Source organism: Amphibalanus amphitrite, unplaced genomic scaffold (assembly GCF_019059575.1).
Source record: "Amphibalanus amphitrite isolate SeventyFive unplaced genomic scaffold, NRLGWU_Aamphi_draft 000491F_arrow, whole genome shotgun sequence".
Taxonomy (NCBI): domain Eukaryota; kingdom Metazoa; phylum Arthropoda; class Thecostraca; order Balanomorpha; family Balanidae; genus Amphibalanus; species Amphibalanus amphitrite.
This window is the reverse complement of record NW_024881985.1, coordinates 184,861-208,494: the sequence shown is the minus strand read 5'-3', so window position 1 is coordinate 208,494 and position 23,634 is coordinate 184,861. Positions and strand designations below refer to the sequence as shown.

At 47.4% G+C, this 23,634-nt stretch overlaps 2 protein-coding genes across 2 annotated transcripts; both read left to right on the top strand.

The window, feature by feature from the left end:
* Positions 1–3,210: 3,210 nt before the first annotated feature.
* On the top strand, positions 3,211–4,248 carry LOC122392574 (keratin-associated protein 6-2-like). Its single transcript, XM_043387614.1, has 2 exons — positions 3,211–3,333; positions 3,697–4,248. Exons 1-2 carry the CDS (start codon positions 3,316–3,318, stop codon positions 4,012–4,014), a joined length of 336 nt encoding a protein of 111 aa, XP_043243549.1. The 5' UTR covers positions 3,211–3,315; the 3' UTR covers positions 4,015–4,248.
* Positions 4,249–9,859: 5,611 nt separating this feature from the next.
* Positions 9,860–11,689, top strand: LOC122392571 (keratin-associated protein 6-2-like). The gene is made up of 2 exons (XM_043387611.1): positions 9,860–10,791; positions 11,138–11,689. Exons 1-2 carry the CDS (start codon positions 10,774–10,776, stop codon positions 11,450–11,452), a joined length of 333 nt encoding a protein of 110 aa, XP_043243546.1. The 5' UTR covers positions 9,860–10,773; the 3' UTR covers positions 11,453–11,689.
* Positions 11,690–23,634: the final 11,945 nt, after the last annotated feature.

The following is a 23,634-nucleotide window of genomic DNA, read 5'->3' as shown; positions in this document are numbered from 1 at the left end:
CATATTTTAGGTCAGATCAAAGGTCAGGTCACCAGACGTCATCAAAGATATTTCATTTCATTTTCAACATTTGAACATTTTTCGGAACACTGGCGCGCACCTCGAGTTAGGTATACCAATAGAGCTACAGAGCTACGGAAAAGCGCATTCGATAGCCCTTTTAAACGCTCTTTCTAGAATAAAGCCTCAGAATCGTTCCACCACCAACTTTCTAGCCCCAGAGGGCAAATCCTCGAAAAATAGCCGCTTTATGATTTGATTTCATGTAATAACTTTGACTGAACCTGCGCCGTGCTAGTGGCCTGTGTTTTCCGTGTTGTGCTGGGGGGGGGGGGGGGCGTTTCAGCCCCCGTCTAACTCGACTCCTGGGCCACGTAGCGACACGCGATAAGCGCTAATCGAAAGAGCGTCAAACATAATGGCGAAAACATTTGGGTCATTTTTATGTCAGGTCAAAGGTCAGGTCACCAGAGGTCATCAAAGGTCAAATTTAGCCCATTTCAACAATTTTGGAAACTGCCAACGGCTAACTCGGGAACCAATAGAACTACAGCGCCACGGAAAGCGCATTCGATAGCCTTTTTACAACCCTTTCTGAGTATGTTATCAAATTTGACCTCAGGCTAACGGTTTAGCCTCCAGAGGGCAAGAACTCTAGAAATAGGTAGCCGTTTTCACGAATATAATTTTCGGCAATAACTTTTGACTCAAGGGACACACGACAATACTTTTGGCAGCATCGTATTCCTTTCGTCGAGACGCGTCGAATGGACTATTTGTTGACCTTGAAAGGTCATCTTGAAAATATGACCTCAGGTCAAGGTCATGACCCAACCGGAAAAGGTCATGGTGCATGTCAGTCGATCAGTATCGTCGAGGTGAACGCATGACGTGTTTTCACCACTCTAGCACGTCTCTATCAAAAGTTATTGCAAAACAAAACTGCTGGTGGCCGTTCATGGCCTGAGATGACCTCAGGGGCACACAGAGGGGTCACAACAGGTGCACTTTTCCGATTCAGTGTGTCACGTTCTCCTATGAACTGATGTTTGAGAGGGCTTTGAAAGACATTGATCCAAAAGAGGCGCATTTCAATTTTCTCCTATTGACTTGTAATGGAGAGGTCGAAAAATTGACCTGACCTTAGGTTACAGATATTACAAATCCGTGATAAAAAATTTTATACATACATATTGATATTCTTATCAATCGCTGAAAGTTTCAAAGTGATCGTTTGGTCGGTGCGTACCTATAGCAAGCCTTTGAACGTTTTCTGAGGTAAGGTCACTTGACGTGACCTGGTGACCTGACCTTGAGCGACCCGGGTCTGAAATTTTTACAACATGTGTGTGGAAAAGATGCATGAACAGGTATACCAAAAACGCTTAAAAAAGAAACAACGCTTCTTAAGAGTGTGTGAGAGAGAGAGAGAGAGAGAGAGAGAGAGAGAGAGAGAGAGAGAGAGAGAGAGAGAGAGAGAGAGAGAGAGAGAGTGAGAGAGAGAGAGAGAGAGTGAGAGAGAGAGAAAGAGAGAGAGAGAGAGAGAGAGAGAGAGAGAGAGAGAGAGAGAGAGAGAGAGAGGGAGAGAGAGAGAGAGATACTAACTAACATTGATTTTCAAATTAGATTACATAACTGACCCATGACTTCATTGGTAAGCGAGCTTTTGCGGCGCGATACTAAAATGTCTCGTGGAACCCTCAATGCCAGAGGATTTTTTTTTCACAGGAAAATGAAAACCCCAGATTTCAGTAAGCTCCCCATGATCTACAACTTCTGCATCTCGTATTGTTTAGGCATAGGGTCATCTGAGATTAGGTTAGTTACGAGAGCTCACCATTATAAGTAAATGGGGATATATCAAGGCCGCTATTTTGGTGTCGTTCAATACTATTTCACAGACACGAAATCATTATTTAATACATTTCTTGCAAAGGCCGATTACTACTTAAGCTTGCGTTTAATGTTTAGCAAAGTGAACTCAAGTATGAATGACCTTACTAAAGTCATTGGAATTTTTCGTCAAAAACTTCGATCAACTTGGACCTGTCACGAAGCGTCACGTGACAGGTCACGAAGCCAGCAATGAACACACCACCGAAGTGAATGATATGTGGCATGACCTTCTTTCATCGCATTTTTTGCCTGAGAGGTTGTGACCGTGCCCTGACCTGACGTCAACACGCTAAGTTGACTTGTCCTAAACAAAGCTAAGTGCTAAACAAATTCCATTCGCCTAATCATGACAAATACGTTGGTGCTAAAATTGCGGCTTTGCAACCTTGTTTAGCCAAGTTTATCACCTAACACCAGACCAATACATTAGAGCGTTCGGTCTGACCTCAGAGGTAATACGTTGACCTGATACATTGAAATTAGAACCTGATTGCTGCGTCGTGTCACTGCATCTCGTCTTTCCTACCAGGTTCTAGCTCATCTGGAGGCGAAAAGGCGACGGAACACACCGGCCTCATACCGCCGTCGGCCGAGTTGTATATGAGAAGCACCAATAGGACCGGAAGGGTGAGGTTGTCGATTTTTGAAAAATATCACTCAGAATCGGTTATGGAGCGTAAGCAGTGAATGACACTAACTAGAAATTGACAAATGTCTGACAATCATCTGGAAAACCAACAGACTGTTCCCGGATACGCCCTGTTAGTGACCTAATCGCCGTGCCGCCGCGAGTTAGACGGTCGGCTGATCTCGTTGGGAAACGGACGACTGCACAGTTAACATGGTGAACATTGCACCAGACAAATGGATTTGAGCAATTGGCTCTCATGTCGGCACTTTGTCATGAGGTGGCTGCGATACCACGAGCACCAGCCATGACGAGGGGCTCACACTGTTCAGAGCGTCCGATGGTCGGTTCCAATTTCCATTGACACCTTCGGTGATACGATGGTCGTTTGGACACCTGGGCGCTCGATGACCTTATCGATACCTAGTATCACGGAAACTTTATTTGCCCATCATCGATACCACGACGATTCCGATGGACCCATTGACATCGAGATAGGATGGATTGTCATCTTGTCATCCTGCAATACACAATAGACATGGCGCACAAGTCCCTTCGGAAGGCCATGGATTCAGAAAAAGTATTTCCAAGGCCACCTAAACCCACAGCCACCGCTCCCGCCCAGCTCCGACCCGCCCGTCCACAGGGTCGGCTAGGGGGGGGGGGGGGGACCGACACACCGCGGTCACCACCGTGACACCCCGAGTGCCATATAAGCGGGGGTCGGCCGTCTGGAGGCACCACTGTTCTGCAGCACCGCCGGAGACTCCCTCCCACACGGCTCAGTCGAGATGAACGCAAGGATTCTGGTAAGACATCCAGAAGAACCCCCCCCCCCCTATTGTCTCGGGTCGGCCAAATAATATCACTTGTTTTGTTAAACATCAGTATAGCTTTGAATCAAGGCATTTTGCAAAACATCCAACGCATCCCTTTAATCAATAAGGATTAATTCCGTCAAGCATTCTATGAATACTTCTCGCCGATTTTTAACTTCAAATATTTTGCCTTGTAGCCTTCAGTATATAAAAAAAAATATTCAGAACGAAAAAAGCCACTTTAATGTTTATTGGTGCCAAATTATTTCTGCAAAATCGTACGGTCTTGTGAGTTGTGAGAGACCGATGAAGGATAAAATATGTTTGTTTGAACCCAAAAAATCTCCTTTTCAGCTTGTGCTGTGCGCCCTGGTGGCCGCAGTTTCCGCCTCCGGCCACGGCCACGGTCACGGCCACGGCTACGGCCACGGCTACGGCCACCGGTACGGACGTTCTCTGGGGCACGGTTACCGTTACGGACACCGACACGGACGGTCCGTGAACTACGGCTACGCCAGCCACGGCTACGGTCATGGTAACCACTACGGCTACGGTCACCCCCGCTACGGCCGCTCGGCTCCCTACAGCCACCCTGGCTACGGCTACGGCTACAGCCATGGCTACGGCTACCTTCACCACCGCCACGCCCGCTCGGCTTCCTACGGCTACTGAGCCACCACGGCTACGGCCACGGCTACGTCGCTGTGAGGAGGCCTGTGTACGGCCCGCACCCGAGCCGCTACCTGCACCATTAGTGGGACCTCTCCGGAGTGACGGCTGCTGAACAGTGCTGCTTTGTCTCGGAACAACACGGCCATGTGATGGGGAGATTGTCTCGGGAGAGAAAATTCTCTCTGCATACTCAAGGCCCAAAACCTGTCATCAAATATATGTCACTGCTAAAATGCCTTTTGTTTTCTTTCAGAAAGACTCCAAACTGTAGCAGAGAAACGTTAAAATCAATAGTTTAGTAGGTAGTTATTAGCCGTTTTCACGACGGCAATCGGGTACACATTTGGTGAACCTCAGGTGCAGATTTGGCGCAGATTTGCTCAAATTAGGTTCATCGTGTTTCAGTTTCTTTAGAAGTTATCAGTTTGGGATGCACAGTTATACACCTGATCTTTCAAATTATCAGACATTTTCGATAAAAACACTGAAAGAAATTCATAATGCGATATTTTTTTTGTAAAAGAGATTTGGTGCAGATTTGGTCAAATTAGGTGCATTCGCCAGGTGGTTCCGTCGTGAAAACGACTATTGTTTCGGTATTGATAAGTCATTCTGGATTATCCCGCGCCCCACTGGGGTCTGCGTATAACACGCCCTACTGGGGGGGGGGGGGCTATTCATAGCCCCCCCTCCTAACTCCGAAACTACTGGGCCGATCGTCAAAAATCAAACGGCGTCTGATAGCCCCGGAAAAACTGTCGAGCGAAACCTAATTTCATTGACCTCGAGGTCACCGATGACGTCACAGGTCACTGGTCAGGTCAAAGTAAAAATTATTAGCATTTTGGCTTGTTCACGTTTTGGGCTCTGGTCGCCGTCTTACTAGTCAGATCAGGCTCATTTTTGGTTCACACACTCGTGAACAGATGCTCTAGATACCATGAGGGTACCAAACTTGTACTTTGATTTTCAGGTCAAGGTCAGGTCATCACAGGTCACGAAAATATTATATCATGCGTCGGTCATGTGACATATGTTTTATGGTCCATTTAGGCCAAAGATTTCGAATTTGATGTCGTTCGTGTCATTCGAGGTCATTTTGAGTCAAATTTAGCTTAGGTCAGGTCACTTTCAGGTCAAAAAAGGTCAAATTTTGAAGTTAACATCTTTCAACAAAAAAGGTACCTATTGGATGCAGTTTGGGCTCAGGATCACGATGGTGCTATTTATATTGGCGTACGATGACAAATACGTGCTGAAAAATTGATTTGAAAAAATTAATAATTGTGATTTTTTTGCAATAATGCGTATAACTTCGCCATTTTTGAAGATATTTAGCTAAAACTTGCTAGAGGTGTTCATGATAAGCCGTTCTATCACATATATTCCGTTTTTTTCGAAAAGTCAAAAACTTTTTGAAAAAAAAATGTAAAAATATAAATTTTGAATTTGATTATATAAAATTTTCAAAAATTTCAAAATTTCGAAAAACTGAGATAGCAGTTTGATATCACAGTCTTTTCTGAGTCCTCTCATGCAAATAAATTGGATCTAGCTTAAAAACTGAGCTCTTGGGAGCGATTGCCGTGGTTCAATGTTTTGCTTCGAAATCGGCCGAACATGACGTCACTCTGACGTCATTTCCGGCCGACCTATGGTAGCTACGAAGTTCATATTTTATCACAAGGTGTCAAATTGATGCAGCCGAAGGTACTGCAAGTTTGGCGTCGATACGTGAAGCCGTTTGGAAGTTATTGCAGAAAAACGGGAGGGGGGCTATAAATAGCCTCCCCCCAGTGGGGCGCGGGTTATAACATTGCTCAAGGCACAACTAAACAAAATATGTAGTATTAACCCGCACCGCGCCAGTGCTCGGCGCAAACCGCGGAGAGCGGGGGATGTTTGAACACCCCCCTCCCACTCTCCTTCTGACTCGGCTCCTGGGCAACGCAGCGACATGCGGTAAGAAGCATTCAAAAGATCGTTTAAATCCAGGGTGAAAATATTGTCGGCATTTTTTAGGTCAGATCAAAGATCAGGTCACCACACGTCATCAAAGATATTTCATTTCATTTTCAACATTTAAACATTTTTCGGAACACTGGCGCGCACCTCGAGTTATACCAATAGAGCCACAGAGCTACGGAAAAGCGCATTCGATAGCCCTTTTAACGCTCTTTCTAGAATAAAGCCTCAGAATCGTTCAACCACCAACGTTCTAGCCCCAGAGGGCAAATCCTCGAAAAATAGCCGCTTTATGATTTGATTTCATGTAATAACTTTGACTGAACCTGCGCCGTGCTAGTGGCCTGTGTTTTCCGTGTTGTGCGGGGGGGGGGGCGTTTCAGCCCCCGTCTAACTCGACTCCTGGGCCACGTAGCGACACGCAATAAGCGCTAATCGAAAGAGCGTCAAACATAATGGCGGAAATATTTGGGTCATTTTTATGTCAGGTCAAAGGTCAGGTCACCAGAGGTCATCAAAGGTCAAATTTAGCCCATTTCAACAATTTTGGAAACTGCCAACGGCTAACTCGGGAACCAATAGAGCTACAGCGCCGCGGAAAGCGCATTCGATAGCCTTTTCACACCCTTTCTGAGTATGTTATCAAATTTGACCTCAGGCTAACGGTTTAGCCTCCAGAGGGCAAGAACTCTAGAAATAGGCAGGTAGCCTTTTTCACGAATATAATTTTCGGAAATAACTTTTGACTCAAGGGAGACACGACATTACTTTTGGCAGCATCGTATTCCTTTCGTCGAGATGCGTCGAATGGACTATTTGTTGACCTTGAAAGGTCATTTTGAAAATATGACCTCAGGTCAAGGTCATGACCCAACCGGAAAAAGTCATGGTGCATGTCAGTCGATCAGTATCGTCGAGGTGAACGCATGACGTGTTTTCACCGCTCTAGCACGTCTCTATCAAAAGTAATTGCAAAACAAAACTGCTGGTGGCCGTTCATGGCCTGAGATGACCTCAGGGGCACACAGAGGGGTCACAACAGGTGCACTTTTCCGATTCAGTGTGTCACGTTCTCCTATGAACTGATGTTTGAGAGGGTTTTGAAAGACATTGATCCAAAAGAGGCGCATTTCAATTTTCTCCTATTGACTTGTAATGGAGAGGTCGAAAAATTGACCTGACCTTAGGTTACAGATATCACAAATCCGTGATATAAATTCTATACATACATATTGATATTCTTATCAATCGCTGAAAGTTTCAAAGTGATCGTTTGGTCGGTGTACCTATAGCAAGCCTTTGAACGATTTCTGAGGTAAGGTCACTGACCTTGAGCGACACGGGTCTGAAATTTTTACATGTGTGTGGAAAAGATGCATGAACAGGTATACCAAAAACGCTTAAAAAAGAAACAACGCTTCTTGAGTGTGAGAGAGAGAGAGAGAGAGAGAGAGAGAGAGAGAGAGAGAGAGAGAGAGAGAGAAAGAGAGAGAGAGAGAGAGAGAGAGAGAGAGAGAGAGAGAGAGAGAGAGAGAGAGAGAGAGAGAGAGAGAGAGAGAGAGAGAGAGAGAGAGAGAGAGAGAGAGAGAGAGAGAGAGAGAGAGAGAGAGAGAGAGAGAGAGAGAGAGAGAGAGAGAGAGAGAGAGAGAGAGAGAGAGAGAGAGAGAGAGAGAGAGAGAGAGAGAGAGAGAGAGAGAGAGAGAGAGAGAGAGAGAGAGAGAGAGAGAGAGAGAGAGAGAGAGAGAGAGAGAGAGAGAGAGAGAGAGAGAGAGAGAGAGAGAGAGAGAGAGAGATACTAAAGACCCATGACTTCATTGGTAAGCGAGCTTCTGCGGCGCGATACTAAAATGTCTCGTGGAACCCTCAATGCCAGATGATTTTTTCACAGGAAAATGAAAACCCCAGGTTTCAGTAAGCTCCCCATGATTTACAACTTCTGCATCTCGTATTGTTTAGGCATAGGGTCATCTGAGATTAGGTTAGTTACGAGAGCTCACCATTATAAGTAAATGGGGATATATCAAAGCCGCTATTTTGGTGTCGTTCAATACTATTTCACAGACACGAAATCATTATTGAATACATTTCTTGCAAAGGCCGATTACTACTTAACCCTATTCCTGGCGGGCTCCGCCGGGACAAGAAACTGGCGGGGGGGGGGGGGCCGATTCGGCCCCCCCCCTGAGATCTCGAGAACGAAGCAAGATAGCGACAAGCGATAAACGGCATCGGATACGCACGGCCAAGATCTACAATTTTTACTAAGGTCATTTTCAGGTCAGGTCAAAGATGACGTCACAGGGGTCGAAAAAGTCAAAATGGCGGCACTAGATATGGAGAGAGTTTTTCTCGAATAACTTTCGAATTAGTCAAGATAGGAACAAACTAAGGGCATCATCGTGATCCTCTCGTCAATCCGCATCGAATGATATATATGTTGACCTCGAAAGGTCAAGGTCAAAGGTTGACCTCAGGTCACGTGACCTCGAGGTCATCATGTATATCATTCGATGCGTCTTGACGAGCTGAACACAATGAGACCATCCACGCGTCTGTATCTTGTTCCTGTACGGAGTTATTTGCCAAAAACCTTTGGTGACCTTTGATGACGTCACATGACCTAACAGCTGCCCAACAGCAAAACAGACCTCAAGGTAATGAAGTTTGATCGTATATGAAGTCATGTATGGTATATGGGGCCATTCCGACCCGTTTTAGTGGTAAAAACAGGGAGTTGATTTTTCCCCCATTGACTTATAATGGGGAGGTCGCGAAATTGACCTGACCTTAGGTCACCGATATCAAAATTCCGAGATATACAAATTGCACATACTGGTACCCTAACTAAACCCTGAAGAGAAGAAATCGATCGGTCAAAAACTCTAGCTCTGGCGTGATTGCAAACTTTTCTGAGGTAGCGTCACCAAACCGCCTCTGGTGACCTGACCTGAGGTCAGATCAACTCAAAATTTTCAGACATGTTGCGTAGAAGCCTTTTAGGAAAAGTCAGAAAATTTGAGCTTCCTAGCTCAACGCGTTTGGGAGATATAACCAAAAAACCTCAGGGGGGGGCTCCTGAGGCCCCCCCCCGCCAGGAATAGGGTTAAGCTTGCGTTTGACGTTTAGCAAAGTGAACTCAAGTATGACCTTACTAAAGTCATCGGAATTTTTCGTCAAAAACTTCGATCAACTTGGACCTGTCACGAAGCGTCACGTGACAGGTCACGAAGCCAGCAATGAACACACCACCGAAGTGAATGATATGTGGCATGACCTTCTTTCATCGCATTTTTTGCCTGAGAGGTTGTGACCGTGCCCTGACCTGACGTCAACACGCTAAGTTGACTCAGGGCATATTTTAAGGCACTTACTGCGTCCCATTCTGGGACGCAGCCCCCTCGCCTTGGGACGTAGCCCCTGCTGATTTGACCCACTGCGTCCCTGCCCTGTGCCCTGTCCGGTTCCCTAAACTGTGCCCTGCTGTGTGCCCTGACCTGTACCCTTCCCTCTAAAATGTCCTGTGCCATGCCCTGTAACCTGTCGTGCCCTACTTTCTGCCCTCCTCAGTGCCCTACTCTGTTCCTTGCCCTGTGCCCTTAGTCGTAGCACGTGCCCTCTGCTCAACTTTGGGACGCAGTAAAAATTTGTTAAAATATGCCCTGAGTTGACTTGTCCTAAACAAAGCTAAGTGCTAAACCAATTCCATTCGCCTAATCATGACAAATACGTTGGTGCTAAAATTGCGGCTTTGCAACCTTTTTTGGCCATGTTATTCACCAAGCACCAGATCAATCATTAGAGCGTTAGGTCTGGCCTCAGAGGTCATATGTTGACCTGATACCTTGAAATTAGAACCTGATTGCTGCGTCGTGTCACTGCATCTCGTCTTTCCTACCAGGTTCTAGCTCATCTGGAGGCGAAAAGGCGACGGAACACACCGGCCTCTATCACCGTCGGCCGAGTTGTATAGAGAAGCACCAATAGGACCGGAAGGGTGAGGTTGTCGATTTTTGAAAAATATCACTCAGAATCGGTTATTGAGCGTAAGCAGTGAATGACACTAACTAAAAGTTGACAAATGTCTGACAATCATCTGGAAAACCAACAGACTATTTCCCGGATACGCCCTGTTAGGGACCTAATCGCCGTGCCGCCGCGAGTTAGACGGTCGGCTGATCTCGTTGGCAAACGGACGACTGCACAGTTAACATGCTGAACATTGCACATTGCACCAGACAAATGGATTTGAGCAATTGGCTCTCATGTCGGCACTTTGTCATGAGGTGGCTGCGATACCACGAGCACCAGCCATGACGAGGGGCTCACACTGTTCAGAGCGTCCGATGGACAGGTCCAATGTCCATTGACACCACGGTGATACGATGGTCGTTTGGACACCTGGGCGCTCGATGACCTTATCGATACCTAGTATCACGGAAACTTTATTTGCCCATCATCGATACCACGACGATTCCGATGGACCCATTGACATCGAGATAGGATGGATTGTCATCTTGTCATCCTGCAATACACAATAGACATGGCGCACAAGTCCCTTCGGAAGGCCATGGATTCAGAAAAAGTATTTCCAAGGCCACCTAAACCCACAGCCACCGCTCCCGCCCAGCTCCGACCCGCCCGTCCACAGGGTCGGCTAGGGGGAGGGGGGGGGGACCGACACACCGCGGTCACCACCGTGACACCCCGAGTGCCATATAAGCGGGGGTCGGCCGTCTGGAGGCACCACTGTTCTGCAGCACCGCCGGAGACTCCCTCCCACACGGCTCAGTCGAGATGAACGCCAGGATTCTGGTAAGACATCCAGAAGAACCCCCCCCCCCCCTATTGTCTCGGGTCGGCCAAATAATGTTACTTTTTTCAAGTATCAGTATAGGTCTGAATCGAAACATGTTGCAGGACATCCAATGTATCCTCATAAGCAATAAGGATTAATTCCCAGTCATACATTCTATGAATGCTTGTCGCTGATTTTTAACTTCAAATATTTTCCCTAGTAGCCTAAGTACGGAAAATGCCACTTTTACTCGTATGTTTATTGGTGTCAAACTATTTCTGCGAAATCATCAGTCTTGTGAGTTGTGAGAGACCGATGAAGGATAAAATGTGGTTGTTTGAACCCAAAAAATCTCCTTTTCAGCTTGTGCTGTGTGCCCTGGTGGCCGCAGTTTCCGCCTCCGGCCACGGCCACGGTCACGGCCACGGCTACGGTCACGGCTACGGCCACCGGTACGGACGTTCTCTGGGGCACGGTTACCGTTACGGACACCGACACGGACGGTCCGTGAACTACGGCTACGCCAGCCACGGCTACGGTCATGGTAACCACTACAACGGTCACCACCGCTACGGCCGCTCGGCTCCCTACAGCCACCCTGGCTACGGCTACGGCTACAGCCATGGCTACGGCTACCTTCACCACCGCTACGCCCGCTCGGCTTCCTACGGCTACTGAGCCACCACGGCTACGGCCACGGCTACGTCGCTGTGAGGAGGCCTGTGTACGGCCCTCACCCGAGCCGCTACCCGCACCATTAGTGGGAGCTCTCCGGAGTGACGGCTGCTGAACAGTGCTGCTTTGTCTCGCAACAACACGGCCATGTGGCGGGGAGATTGTCTCGGGAGAGAAAATTTTCCCTGCATACTCATGGCCTTGTCATCAAATACATACATGTCTATGCTACTTCTCAAATGCACTTTGTATTCTTTCAGAAAGACTCCACACTGAATATGACCAACATAAAAGTTTACTAGTTACACACTGTGTAGGCAATAGGCATTGATCAAATAATGGTCAACCGGGAACATTAGATACCTACTCTGTACTCGTATAGTTATGCAGGTCGCATGGTAAAACTGAGCATAAAGACATTTGGTAGGTATTTGGGATACCAAAATGTAGAGCAAACATTTTCCAACGCCATTATATACGGAGCGAGCGGAGCGAGCTTACGCCTTACGCAGTACGTCTTACGTCTTACGTCTTACGTCTTAACCCTATTCCGGGCGGGCTCTGAAAGGTTCGATTCTGGACGGGGGCCTTTTCGCCCCCCCCCCCCTTTAGATCTCAAAAAACCACACACCGGAGCAACAAATGGCAAACGGTGTTTGATAGGTCGTTTAAAGATCTACAACTTTTACAGAAAACATTGTCGGGTCAGGTCAATATTGCGGCCACGGTCATCATCGATAAAATGTTTTGGAATTAGTTACTTATATAACTTTTGAACTAAGAAGCATACTCGTAGAGAAATAAAATTGATGCTTTTTTTGTTGCTCTCGTCGAGGTGATGCGAAATAAGCATACGATGACCTTCACAGGTCAATTTGAAATTTGACCCGAGGTCAAAGTCAGGTCATTCACCAATGAGGTTGTGGGATATGGTCATGCTGCATACCAAACGACACGCCTTGACCAGGCGAGCAGTTTGGTACCACTTACAAGTTACAAGTCTTTAGCACCGCCACCATCATGTCGTGATTTATTGACAAAAAAAAATATTCATGACGTCACATGACCTCAGATGACCTTTCCCGGTGCTCCTGTCAATAAGCGGCACCAGGATCATCACCCATGATATAAGATAATATTCTATACCTATTAGCCGTTTTCACCATAGGCGGCGGAACGGGGAGGGCACCGGGGCACCGTGCCCCCCATGTGCCCCCCTTTGATTATGGCATTTTAACATTAGCCCTAAGGGCGTTGCATGGAAAGAATGGGACCAAAAGGCGGCAGTGCCCCCTTGCTTGAGGGTGTTCCGACTTCCGCCGCTACTGGTTTTCACGACGGCCATCTGGTACACATTTGGTGCAGATCTGGTACAGATCGTACAGATTAGGGGGTGAGACTAAATGCTTACTTCGAAATCTAAGCTGTGTTGCGGCATTGGCGGTTATGTGCAGCGTGTATACCGCATGATTAGTAAGCGGCGACCACTAAATTAAAGGCTCAAACGCTCCGACCTGTTTTCAATGAATAACACTGCATACCAAAAATGCCAATCGCTCTCGTCATAAGATATTTAGATTTAAATAACTAACAGTTATCTAAATCATCATTTTAAACCAAATTAATACTTTCAACTTGTGACGGGTGTTCGTAGTACCTGTCAACCACCTCTGACAGCTTCGTAACACGTTACAAAGGCACCAAAACTACTTGGTAAATGTTCAAATGGTTGCTTAATTCGAATTCAGCTCCAAAAACTAGGCTAGAAACATATATAACTCGAAAAACTTGCGGCCCTGGTGGCGCAGTCGGTTAAGGCGTCGACCCGCGGTGCGGGCGGTGCCGGATTCGGGTTCGATTCCCGGTTCCGCCCGTTCCGCGGGCGTCGTCCCCGGCTGTGTCACCAGGTGTGGGGTAGGCTCCCACTTCAGCCGTAGCCTGGGGGGTGGGGGACAGGGGCCAGGAGGAGGAGGAGCCCTCCTGTAAATGGGCCACAAGTGCCCGTTGGAGGGAAACCTGAATAAAAAAAGTGAACCGAGGTCACCCGAGGTCACCAAAGGTCAATGACCTGACCTGACCTTCAGGTGACCTTGACACCCACCCTAATGCATGGGAGCAACATCAAATCACATGTTTGAACGTTTGAAACCACGAAAAGCTTGCAAACGCGCGGCTAATGCGAGCCGACATACGCGGAATCGCGATTCCGGCCAAACATGGTCTCGGAAAAGAGGTCACAGGTCAAAGGCCATTTGGGTCAGGGTCATGAAATTTTCAGGGTAGGTGTAAAATTGATTAATGCGAGGGTACTGAAAGTTTCGTCGCAATCGGCCGCTTTTTACGCGAGTTATTCGCGAAAAACCATGGGGGGTCCATCCGACCCCCCCCCCCCTACACATGCGAGGGTTGAAACCCCAAGGGAGGGGCGGGCGCCCCTTCCCCCCCCCCCCTTGGCTATGTCCCTGGTTCGTCCAGATCGGTCTAGTGGTTTCTGAGTTACAGAATGGCTACAAGAGTGACTTTCGAATAGTGTCATCCTAAAAAAGAGGCTGTTGAATAGTGTCGAATATTGAGCATCCTTGATAGATTTATCTGTTACAATTGCGACGCGATATTTATTTATGTTTCGGTGCGCGGGAAGAAAAAAGTGGGATGGTAATTTTCTCAGCACTAAAAACCGGTCATTTTGTGGTATTTTCGGCAAAACTAGGCATTTCCAGTTAATTTGAGGTATAACAGGGTCATTTAGCACCTAATCAGTTTTAACACCTATTTAAGGGACTTTAGCACTGCTTTCAGTCTAAATCGCAGTACTTTTAGTTTGAATAGCACCTAATGGTAGTCATTTCGCACTATTTTTGGTAGATGTTTAGGCATCCCTACTAAATCTAGAAGGATTTTAGTATATTATGGAGAAATAAACTACAATACTAGTCTGTACTAGCTACAGATTGTTTGTTGCCAGGTCGATTAGCGTCTGTTTCGGCGCATGCGTTTTGAGAGGACCGATAGGACCAGCGATGCCATTCCTTGGGATTTGTCCCAAGATCTTGGGATTTGAACATTAACATTGGGATCTTGTGATTTGCACTGCATATCTTGGGATCTGGCAGAAGCTAATTTCACTTTGTCTTCTCATGCTGTCGAATGCCTTTCCTTGGTCGATAATAGATTTAGGATGGATTTGCCTCACGGACGGTTAATCAAACATTGAAGTAACGGACGAAGCTTGCGATGTTTCTAGCAGGCATTATCTTACCGAGATCGCAGGATTATTTTTGTACCATTACTTGTTATATGTATAGTAGCAGCTTTCAGTCATGTCCGTCAAGACAGCCCATATTCAGCCCAGATTCAGCCCGGATTCAGCCCAGATTCGGGACACCTCCGATCAAGCTGAAACTCGCACACAATGTAGGCCATGACATGCCCAATCCACAGTCCAAGTCATTCGGTGGCACTCTCAGCCGTTTGACCTACAGAGGTCAGCAAAGGTCACGTGGCCCAAATTTGCACAGCAGATTGTGGCCCACCCAGTAGAGCTAGAGCGCTAAAAATGGCACCAATCGACTCGCCAGCATCTAATCTTACTTTCCCAACACTCATGTGACCTCTCAAGGTCATGCGATGACCTAAGGTCATTTGTGGGCATTGTCGAAAATACACTTGCACAGCAGTTTTCGAGTAGATGGATTGAACGAATTCCAAATCAAAGCACATCATCGGGTAGCCCATAGGCCGTAGTAACTTTCCTTATAAACTGCTTTTCGATATGTGACGCCGTTTGATCTCGGCAGGTCAAAATGTGCAAATAAACGACACTCAATATGTCGCAGCCCGGATTCATCCCAGATTCGGGACACCTCCGATCAAGCTGAAACTCGCACACAATGTAGGCCATGACATGCCCAATCCACAGTCCAAGTCATTCGGTGGCACTCTCAGCCGTTTGACCTACAGAGGTCAGTAAAGGTCACGTGGCCCAAATTTGCACAGCAGATTGTGGCCCACCCAGTAGAGCTAGAGCGCTAAAAATGGCACCAATCGACTCGCCAGCATCTAATCTTACTTTCCCAACACTCATTTGACCTCTCAAGGTCATGCGATGACCTAAGGTCATTTGTGGGCATTGTCGAAAATACACTTGCACAGCAGTTTTCGAGTAGATGGATTGAACGAATTCCAAATCAAAGCACATCATCGGGTAGCCCATAGGCCGTAGTAACTTTCCTTATAAACTGCTTTTCGATATGTGACCTCGTTTGACCTCGGCAGGTCAAAATGTGCAAATAAATGACACTCGCAGCCCGGATTCAGCCCAGATTCGGGACACCTCCGATCAAGCTGAAACTCGCACACAAGGTAGGCCATGACATGCCCAATCCACAGTCCAAGTAATTCGGTGGCACTCCCAGCCGTTTGACCTACAGAGGTCAGCAAAGGTCACGTGGCCCAAATTTGCACAGCAGATTGTGGCCCACCCAGTAGAGCTAGAGCGCTAAAAATGGCACCAATCGACTCGCCAGCATCTAATCTTACTTTCCGAACACTCATTTGACCTCTAAAGGTCATGCGATGACCTAAGGTCATTTGTGGGCTATGTCGAAAATACACTTGCACAGCAGTTTTCGAGTAGATGGATTGACCGAATTCCAAATCAAAGCACATCATCGGGTAGCTTATAGGCCGTAGTAGCTTTCCTTAAAAACCGCTTTTCGATATGTGACCCCGTTTGACCTCGGCAGGTCAAAATGTGCAAATAAACGACACTCAATATGTCGCAGCCCGGATTCAGCCCAGATTCGGGACACCTGCGATCAAGCTGAAACTCGCACACAATTTAGGCCATGACATGCCCAATCCAAAGTCCAAGTCATTCGGTGGCACTCTCAGCCGTTTGACCTACAGAGGTCAGCAAAGGTCACGTTGCCCAAATTTGCACAGCAGATTGTGGCTTACACAGTAGAGCTAGAGCGCTAAAAATGGCACCAATCGACTCGCCAGCATCTAATCTTACTTTCCCAACACTTATTTGACCTCTCAAGGTCATGCGATGACCTAAGGTCATTTGTGGGCTATGTCGAAAATACACTTGCACAGCAGTTTTCGAGTAGATGGATTGACCGAATTCCAAATCAAAGCACATCATCGGGTAGCCCATAAACCGTAGTAGCTTTCCTTAAAAACCGCTTTTCGATATGTGACCCCGTTTGACCTCGGCAGGTCAAAATGTGCAAATAAACGACACTCAATATGTCGCAGCCCGAATTCAGCCCAGATTCGGGACACCTCCGATCAAGCTGAAACTCGCACACAATGTAGGCCATGACATGCCCAATCCACAGTCCAAGTCATTCGGTGGCACTCTCAGCCGTTTGACCTACAGAGGTCAGCAAAGGTCACGTGGCCCAAATTTGCACAGCAGATTGTGGCCCACCCAGTAGAGCTAGAGCGCTAAAAATGGCACCAATCGACTCGCCAGCATCTAATCTTACTTTCCCAACACTCATTTGATCTCTCAAGGTCATGCGATGACCTAAGGTCATTTGTGGGCTATGTCGAAAATACACTTGCAGAGCAGTTTTCGAGTAGATGGATTGACCGAATTCCGAATCAAAGCACATCATCGGGTAGCCCATAGGCCGTAGTAACTTTACTTAAAAACCGCTTTTCGCTATGTGACCCCGTTTGACCTCGGCAGGTCAAAATGTGCAAATAAACGACACTCAATACGTGGCAGCCCGGATTCAGCCCAGATTCGGGACACCTCCGATCAAGCTGAAACTCGCACACAATGTAGGCCATGACATGCCTAATCCACAGTCCAAGTAATTCGGTGGCACTCCCAGCCGTTTGACCTACAGAGGTCAGCAAAGGTCACGTGGCCCAAATTTGCACAGCAGATTGTGGCCCACCCAGTAGAGCTAGAGCGCTAAAAATGGCACCAATCGACTCGCCAGCATCTAATCTTACTTTCCCAACTCTTGTTTGACCTCTCAAGGTCATGCGATGACCTAAGGTCATTTGTGGGCTATGTCGAAAATACACTTGCACAGCAGTTTTCGAGTAGATGGATTGACCGAATTCCAAATCAAAGCACATCATCGGGTAGCCCATAGGCCGTAGTAACTTTCCTTTAAAACCGCTTTTCGATATGTGACCCCGTTTGACCTCGGCAGGTCAAAATGTGCAAATAAACGACACTCAATACGTCGCAGCCCGGATTCAGCCCAGATTCGGGACACCTCTGATCAAGCTGAAACTCGCACACAATGTAGGCCATGACATGCCCAATCCACAGTTAAAGTCGTTCGGTGGCATTCCCAGCCGTTTGACCTACAGAGGTCAGCAAAGGTCACGACTCACGTGGCCCAAATTTGCACAGCAGATTGTGGCCCACCCAGTAGAGCTAGAGCGCTAAAAATGGCACCAATCGACTCGCCAGCATCTAATCTTACTTTCCCAACACTCATTTGACCTCTCAAGGTCATGCAATGACCTCAGGTCATTTGTGGGCTATGTCGAAAATACACTTGCACAGCAGTTTTCGAGTAGATTGATTGACCGAATTCCAAATCAAAGCACATCATCGGGTAGCTCATAGGCCGTAGTAAATTTCCTTAAAAACCGCTTTTCGATATGTGACCCCGTTTGACCTCGGCAGGTCAAAATGTGCAAATAAACGACACTCAATATGTCGCAGCCCGGAATCAGCCCAGATTCGGGACACCTCCGATCAAGCTGAACCTCGCACACAATGTAGGCCATGACATGCCCAATCCACAGTCCAAGTCATTCGGTGGCACTCTCAGCCGTTTGACCTACAGAGGTCAGCAAAGGTCATGTGGCCCAAATTTGCACAGCAGATTGTGGCTTACCCAGTAGAGCTAGAGCGCTAAAAATGGCACCAATCGACTCGCCAGCATCTAGTCTTACTTTCCCAACACTTATTTGACCTCTCAAGGTCATGCGATGACCTAAGGTCATTTGTAGGCTATGTCGAAAATACACTTGCACAGCAGTTTTCGAGTAGATGGATTGACCGAATTCCAAATCAAAGCACATCATCGGGTAGCCCATAGGCCGTAGTAACTTTCCTTAAAAACTGCTTTTCGATATGTGACCCCGTTTGACCTCGGCAGGTCAAAATGTGCAAATAAACGACACTCAATACGTCGCAGCCCGGATTCAGCCCAGATTCGGGACACCTCTGATCAAGCTGAAACTGGCACACAATGTAGGCCATGACATGCCCAATCCACAGTTAAAGTCGTTCGGTGGCATTCCCAGCCGTTTGACCTACAGAGGTCAGCAAAGGTCACGACTCACGTGGCCCAAATTTGCACAGCAGATTGTGGCCCACCCAGTAGAGCTAGAGCGCTAAAAATGGCACCAATCGACTCGCCAGCATCTAATCTTACTTTCCCAACACTCATTTGACCTCTCAAGGTCATGCGATGACCTCAGGTCATTTGTGGGCTATGTCGAAAATACACTTGCACAGCAGTTTTCGAGTAGATGGGTTGACCGAATTCCAAATCAAAGCACATCATCGGGTAGCTCATAGGCCGTAGTAAATTTCCTTAAAAACCGCTTTTCGATATGTGACCCCGTTTGACCTCGGCAGGTCAAAATGTGCAAATAAACGACACTCAATATGTCGCAGCCCGGAATCAGCCCAGATTCGGGACACCTCCGATCAAGCTGAACCTCGCACACAATGTAGGCCATGACATGCCCAATCCACAGTCCAAGTCATTCGGTGGCACTCTCAGCCGTTTGACCTACAGAGGTCAGCAAAGGTCACGTGGCCCAAATTTGCACAGCAGATTGTGGCTTACCCAGTAGAGCTAGAGCGCTAAAAATGGCACCAATCGACTCGCCAGCATCTAATCTTACTTTCCCAACACTTATTTGACCTCTCAAGGTCATGCGATGACCTAAGGTCATTTGTGGGCTATGTCGAAATACACTTGCACAGCAGTTTTCGAGTAGATGGATTGACCGAATTCCAAATCAAAGCACATCATCGGGTAGCCAATAGGCCGTAGTAACTTTCCTTGAAAACCGCTTTTCGATATGTGACCCCGTTTGACATCGGTAGGTCAAAATGTGCAAATAAACGACACTCAATACGTCGCAGCCCGGATTCAGCCCAGATTCGGGACACCTCCGATCAAGCTGAAACTCGCACACAATGTAGGCCATGACATGCCCAATCCACAGTTAAAGTCGTTCGGTGGCATTCCCAGCCGTTTGACCTACAGACGTCAGCAAAGGTCACGACTCACGTGGCCCAAATTTGCACAGCAAATTGTGGCCCACCCAGTAGAGCTAGAGCGCTAAAAATGGCACCAATCGACTCGCCAGCATCTAATCTTACATTCCCAACACTCATTTGACCTCTCAAGGTCATGCGATGACCTCAGGTCATTTGTGGGCTATGTCGAAAATACACTTGCACAGCAGTTTTCGAGTAGATGGATTGACCGAATTCCAAATCAAAGCACATCATCGGGTAGCTCATAGGCCGTAGTAAATTTCCTTAAAAACCGCTTTTCGATATGTGACCCCGTTTGACCTCGGCAGGTCAAAATGTGCAAATAAACGACACTCAATATGTCGCAGCCCGGAATCAGCCCAGATTCGGGACACCTCCGATCAAGCTGAAACTCGCACACAATGTAGGCCATGACATGCGCAATCCACAGTCCAAGTCATTCGGTGGCACTCCCAGCCGTTTGACCTACAGAGGTCAGCAAAGGTCACGTGGCCCAAATGTGCACAGCAGATTGTGGCCCACCCAGTAGAGATAGAGCGCTAAAAATGGCACCAATCGACTCGCCAGCATCTAATCTTACTTACCTAACACTTATTTGACCTCTCAAGGTCATGCGATGACCTAAGGTCATTTGTGGGCTATGTCGAAAATACACTTGCACAGCAGTTTTCGAGTAGATGGATTGACCGAATTCCAAATCAAAGCACATCATCGGGTAGCCCATAGTCCGTAGTAACTTTCCTTAAAAACCGCTTTTCGATATGTGACCCCGTTTGACCTCGGCAGGTCAAAATGTGCAAGTAAACGACACTCAATACGTCGCATTCCGGATTCAGCCCAGATTCGGGACACCTCCGATCAACCTAAAACTTGCACACAATGTAGGCCATGACATGCTTAATCCACAGTTACAGTCATTCGGTGGCACTCCCAGCCGTTTGACCTACAGAGGTCAGCAAAGGTCACGTGGCCCAAATTTGCACAGCAGATTGTGGCCCACCCAGTAGAGCTAGAGCGCTAAAAATGGCACCAATCGACTCGCCAGCATCTAATCTTACTTTCCCAACACTCACTTGACCTCTCAAGGTCATGCGATGACCTAAGGTCATTTGTGGGCTATGTCGAAAATACACTTGCACAGCAGTTTTCGAGTCGATGGATTGACCGAATTCCAAATCAAAGCACATCATCGGGCAGCCCATAGGCCGTAGTAACTTTCCTTGAAAACCGCTTTTCGATATGTGACCCGAATCTGGGCTGAATCCGGGCTGCGACGTATTGAGTGTCGTTTATTTGCACATTTTGACCTGCCGAGGTCAAACGGGGTCACATATCGAAAAGCGGTTTTTAAGGAAAGTTACTTAGGCCTATGGGCTACCGATGATGTGCTTTGATTTGGAATTCGGTCAATCTATCTACTCGAAAACTGCTGTGCAAGTGTATTTTCGACATAGCCCACAAATGACCTTAGGTCATCGCATGACCTTGAGAGGTCAAATGAGTGTTGGGAAAGTAAGATTAGATGCTGGCGAGTCGATTCGGGCCATTTTTAGCGCTTTAGCTCTACTGGGTGGGCCACAATCTGCTGTGCAAATTTGGGCCACGTGACCTTTGCTGACCTCTGTATGTCAAACGGCTGGGAGTGCCACCGAATGACTTGGACTGTGGATTGGGCATGTCATGGCCTACATTGTGTGCGAGTTGTAGCTTGATCGGAGGTGTCCCGAATCTGGGCTGAATCCGGGCTGCGACGTATTGAGTGTCGTTTATTTGCACATTTTGACCTGCCGAGGTCAAACGGGGTCACATAGCGAAAAGCGGTTTTTAAGGAAAGTTACTACGGCCTATGGGCTACCCGATGATGTGCTTTCGTTTGGAATTCGGTCAATCCATCTACTCGAAAACTGCTGTGCAAGTGTATTTTCGACATAGCCCACAAATGACCTTAGGTCATCGCATGACGTTGAGAGGTCAAATGAGTGTTGGGAAAGTAAGATTAGATGCTGGCGAGTCGATTGGTGCCATTTTTAGCGCTCTAGCTCTACTGGGTGGGCCACAATCTGCTGTGCAAATTTGGGCCACGTGACCTTTGCTGACCTCTGTAGGTCAAACGGCTGGGAGTGCCACCGAATGACTTGGACTGTGGATTGGGCATGTCATGGCCTACATTGTGTGCGAGTTTCAGCTTGATCGGAGGTGTCCCGAATCTGGGCTGAATCCGGGCTGCGACGTATTGAGTGTCGTTTATTTGCACATTTTGACCTGCCGAGGTCAAACGGGGTCACATATCGAAAAGCGGTTTTTAAGGAAAATTACTACGGCCTATGGGCTACCCGATGATGTGCTTTGATTTGGAATTCGGTCAATCCATCTACTCGAAAACTGCTGTGCAATTGTATTTTCGACATAGCCCACAAATGACCTTAGGTCATCGCATGACCTTGAGAGGTCAAATGAGTGTTGGGAAAGTAAGATTAGATGCTGTCGAGTCGATTGGGGCCATTTTTAGCGCTCTAGCTCTACTGGGTGGGCCACAATCTGCTGTGCAAATTTGGGCCACGTGACCTTTTCTGACCTCTGTAGGTCAAACGGCTGGGAGTGCCACCGAATGACTTGGACTGTGGATTGGGCATGTCATGGCCTACATTGTGTGCGAGTTTCAGCTTAATCGGAGGTGTCCCGAATCTGGGCTGAATCCGGGCTGCGACGTATTGAGTGTCGTTTATTTGCACATTTTGACCTGCCGAGGTCAAACGGGGTCACATATCGAAAAGCGGTTTTTAAGGAAAGTTACTACGGCCTATGGGCTACCCGCTGATGTGCTTTGATTTGGAATTTGGTCAATCCATCTACTCGAAAACTGCTGTGCAAGTGTATTTTCGACATAGCCTACAAATGACCTTAGGTCATCGCATGACCTTGAGAGGTCAAATAAGTGTTAGGAAAGTAAGATTAGATGCTGGCGAGTCGATTGGTGCCATTTTTAGCGCTCTAGCTCTACTGGGTAAGCCACAATCTGCTGTGCAAATTTGGGCCACATGACCTTTGCTGACCTCTGTAGGTCAAACGGCTGAGAGTGCCACCGAATGACTTGGACTGTGGATTAGGCATGTCATGGCCTACATTGTGTTCGAGTTTCAGCTTGATCGCAGGTGTCCCGAATCTGGAGTGAATCCGGGCTGCGACATATTGAGTGTCGTTTATTTGCACATTTTGACCTGCCGAGGTCAAACGGGGTCACATAGCGAAAAGCGGTTTTTAAGGAAAGTTACTACGGCCTATGGGCTACCCGATGATGTGCTTTGGTTTGGAATTCGGTCAATCCATCTACTCGAAAACTGCTGTGCAAGTGTATTTTCGACATAGCCCACAAATGACCTTAGGTCATCGCATGACCTTGAGAGGTCAAATAAGTGTTGGGAAAGTAAGATTAGATGCTGGCGAGTCGATTGGTGCCATTTTTAGCGCTCTAGCTCTACTGGGTAAGCCACAATCTGCTGTGCAAATTTGGGCCACGTGACCTTTGCTGACCTCTGTAGGTCAAACGGCTGAGAGTGCCACCGAATGACTTGGACTGTGGATTGGGCATGTCATGGCCTACATTGTGTGCGAGGTTCAGCTTGATCGGAGGTGTCCCGAATCTGGGCTGATTCCGGGCTGCGACGTATTGAGTGTCGTTTATTTGCACATTTTGACCTGCCGAGGTCAAACGGGGTCACATATCGAAAAGCGGTTTTTAAGGAAATTTACTACGGCCTATGAGCTACCCGATGATGTGCTTTGATTTGGAATTCGGTCAATCCATCTACTCGAAAACTGCTGTGCAATTGTATTTTCGACATAGCCCACAAATGACCTTAGGTCATCGCATGACCTTGAGAGGTCAAATGAGTGTTGGGAAAGT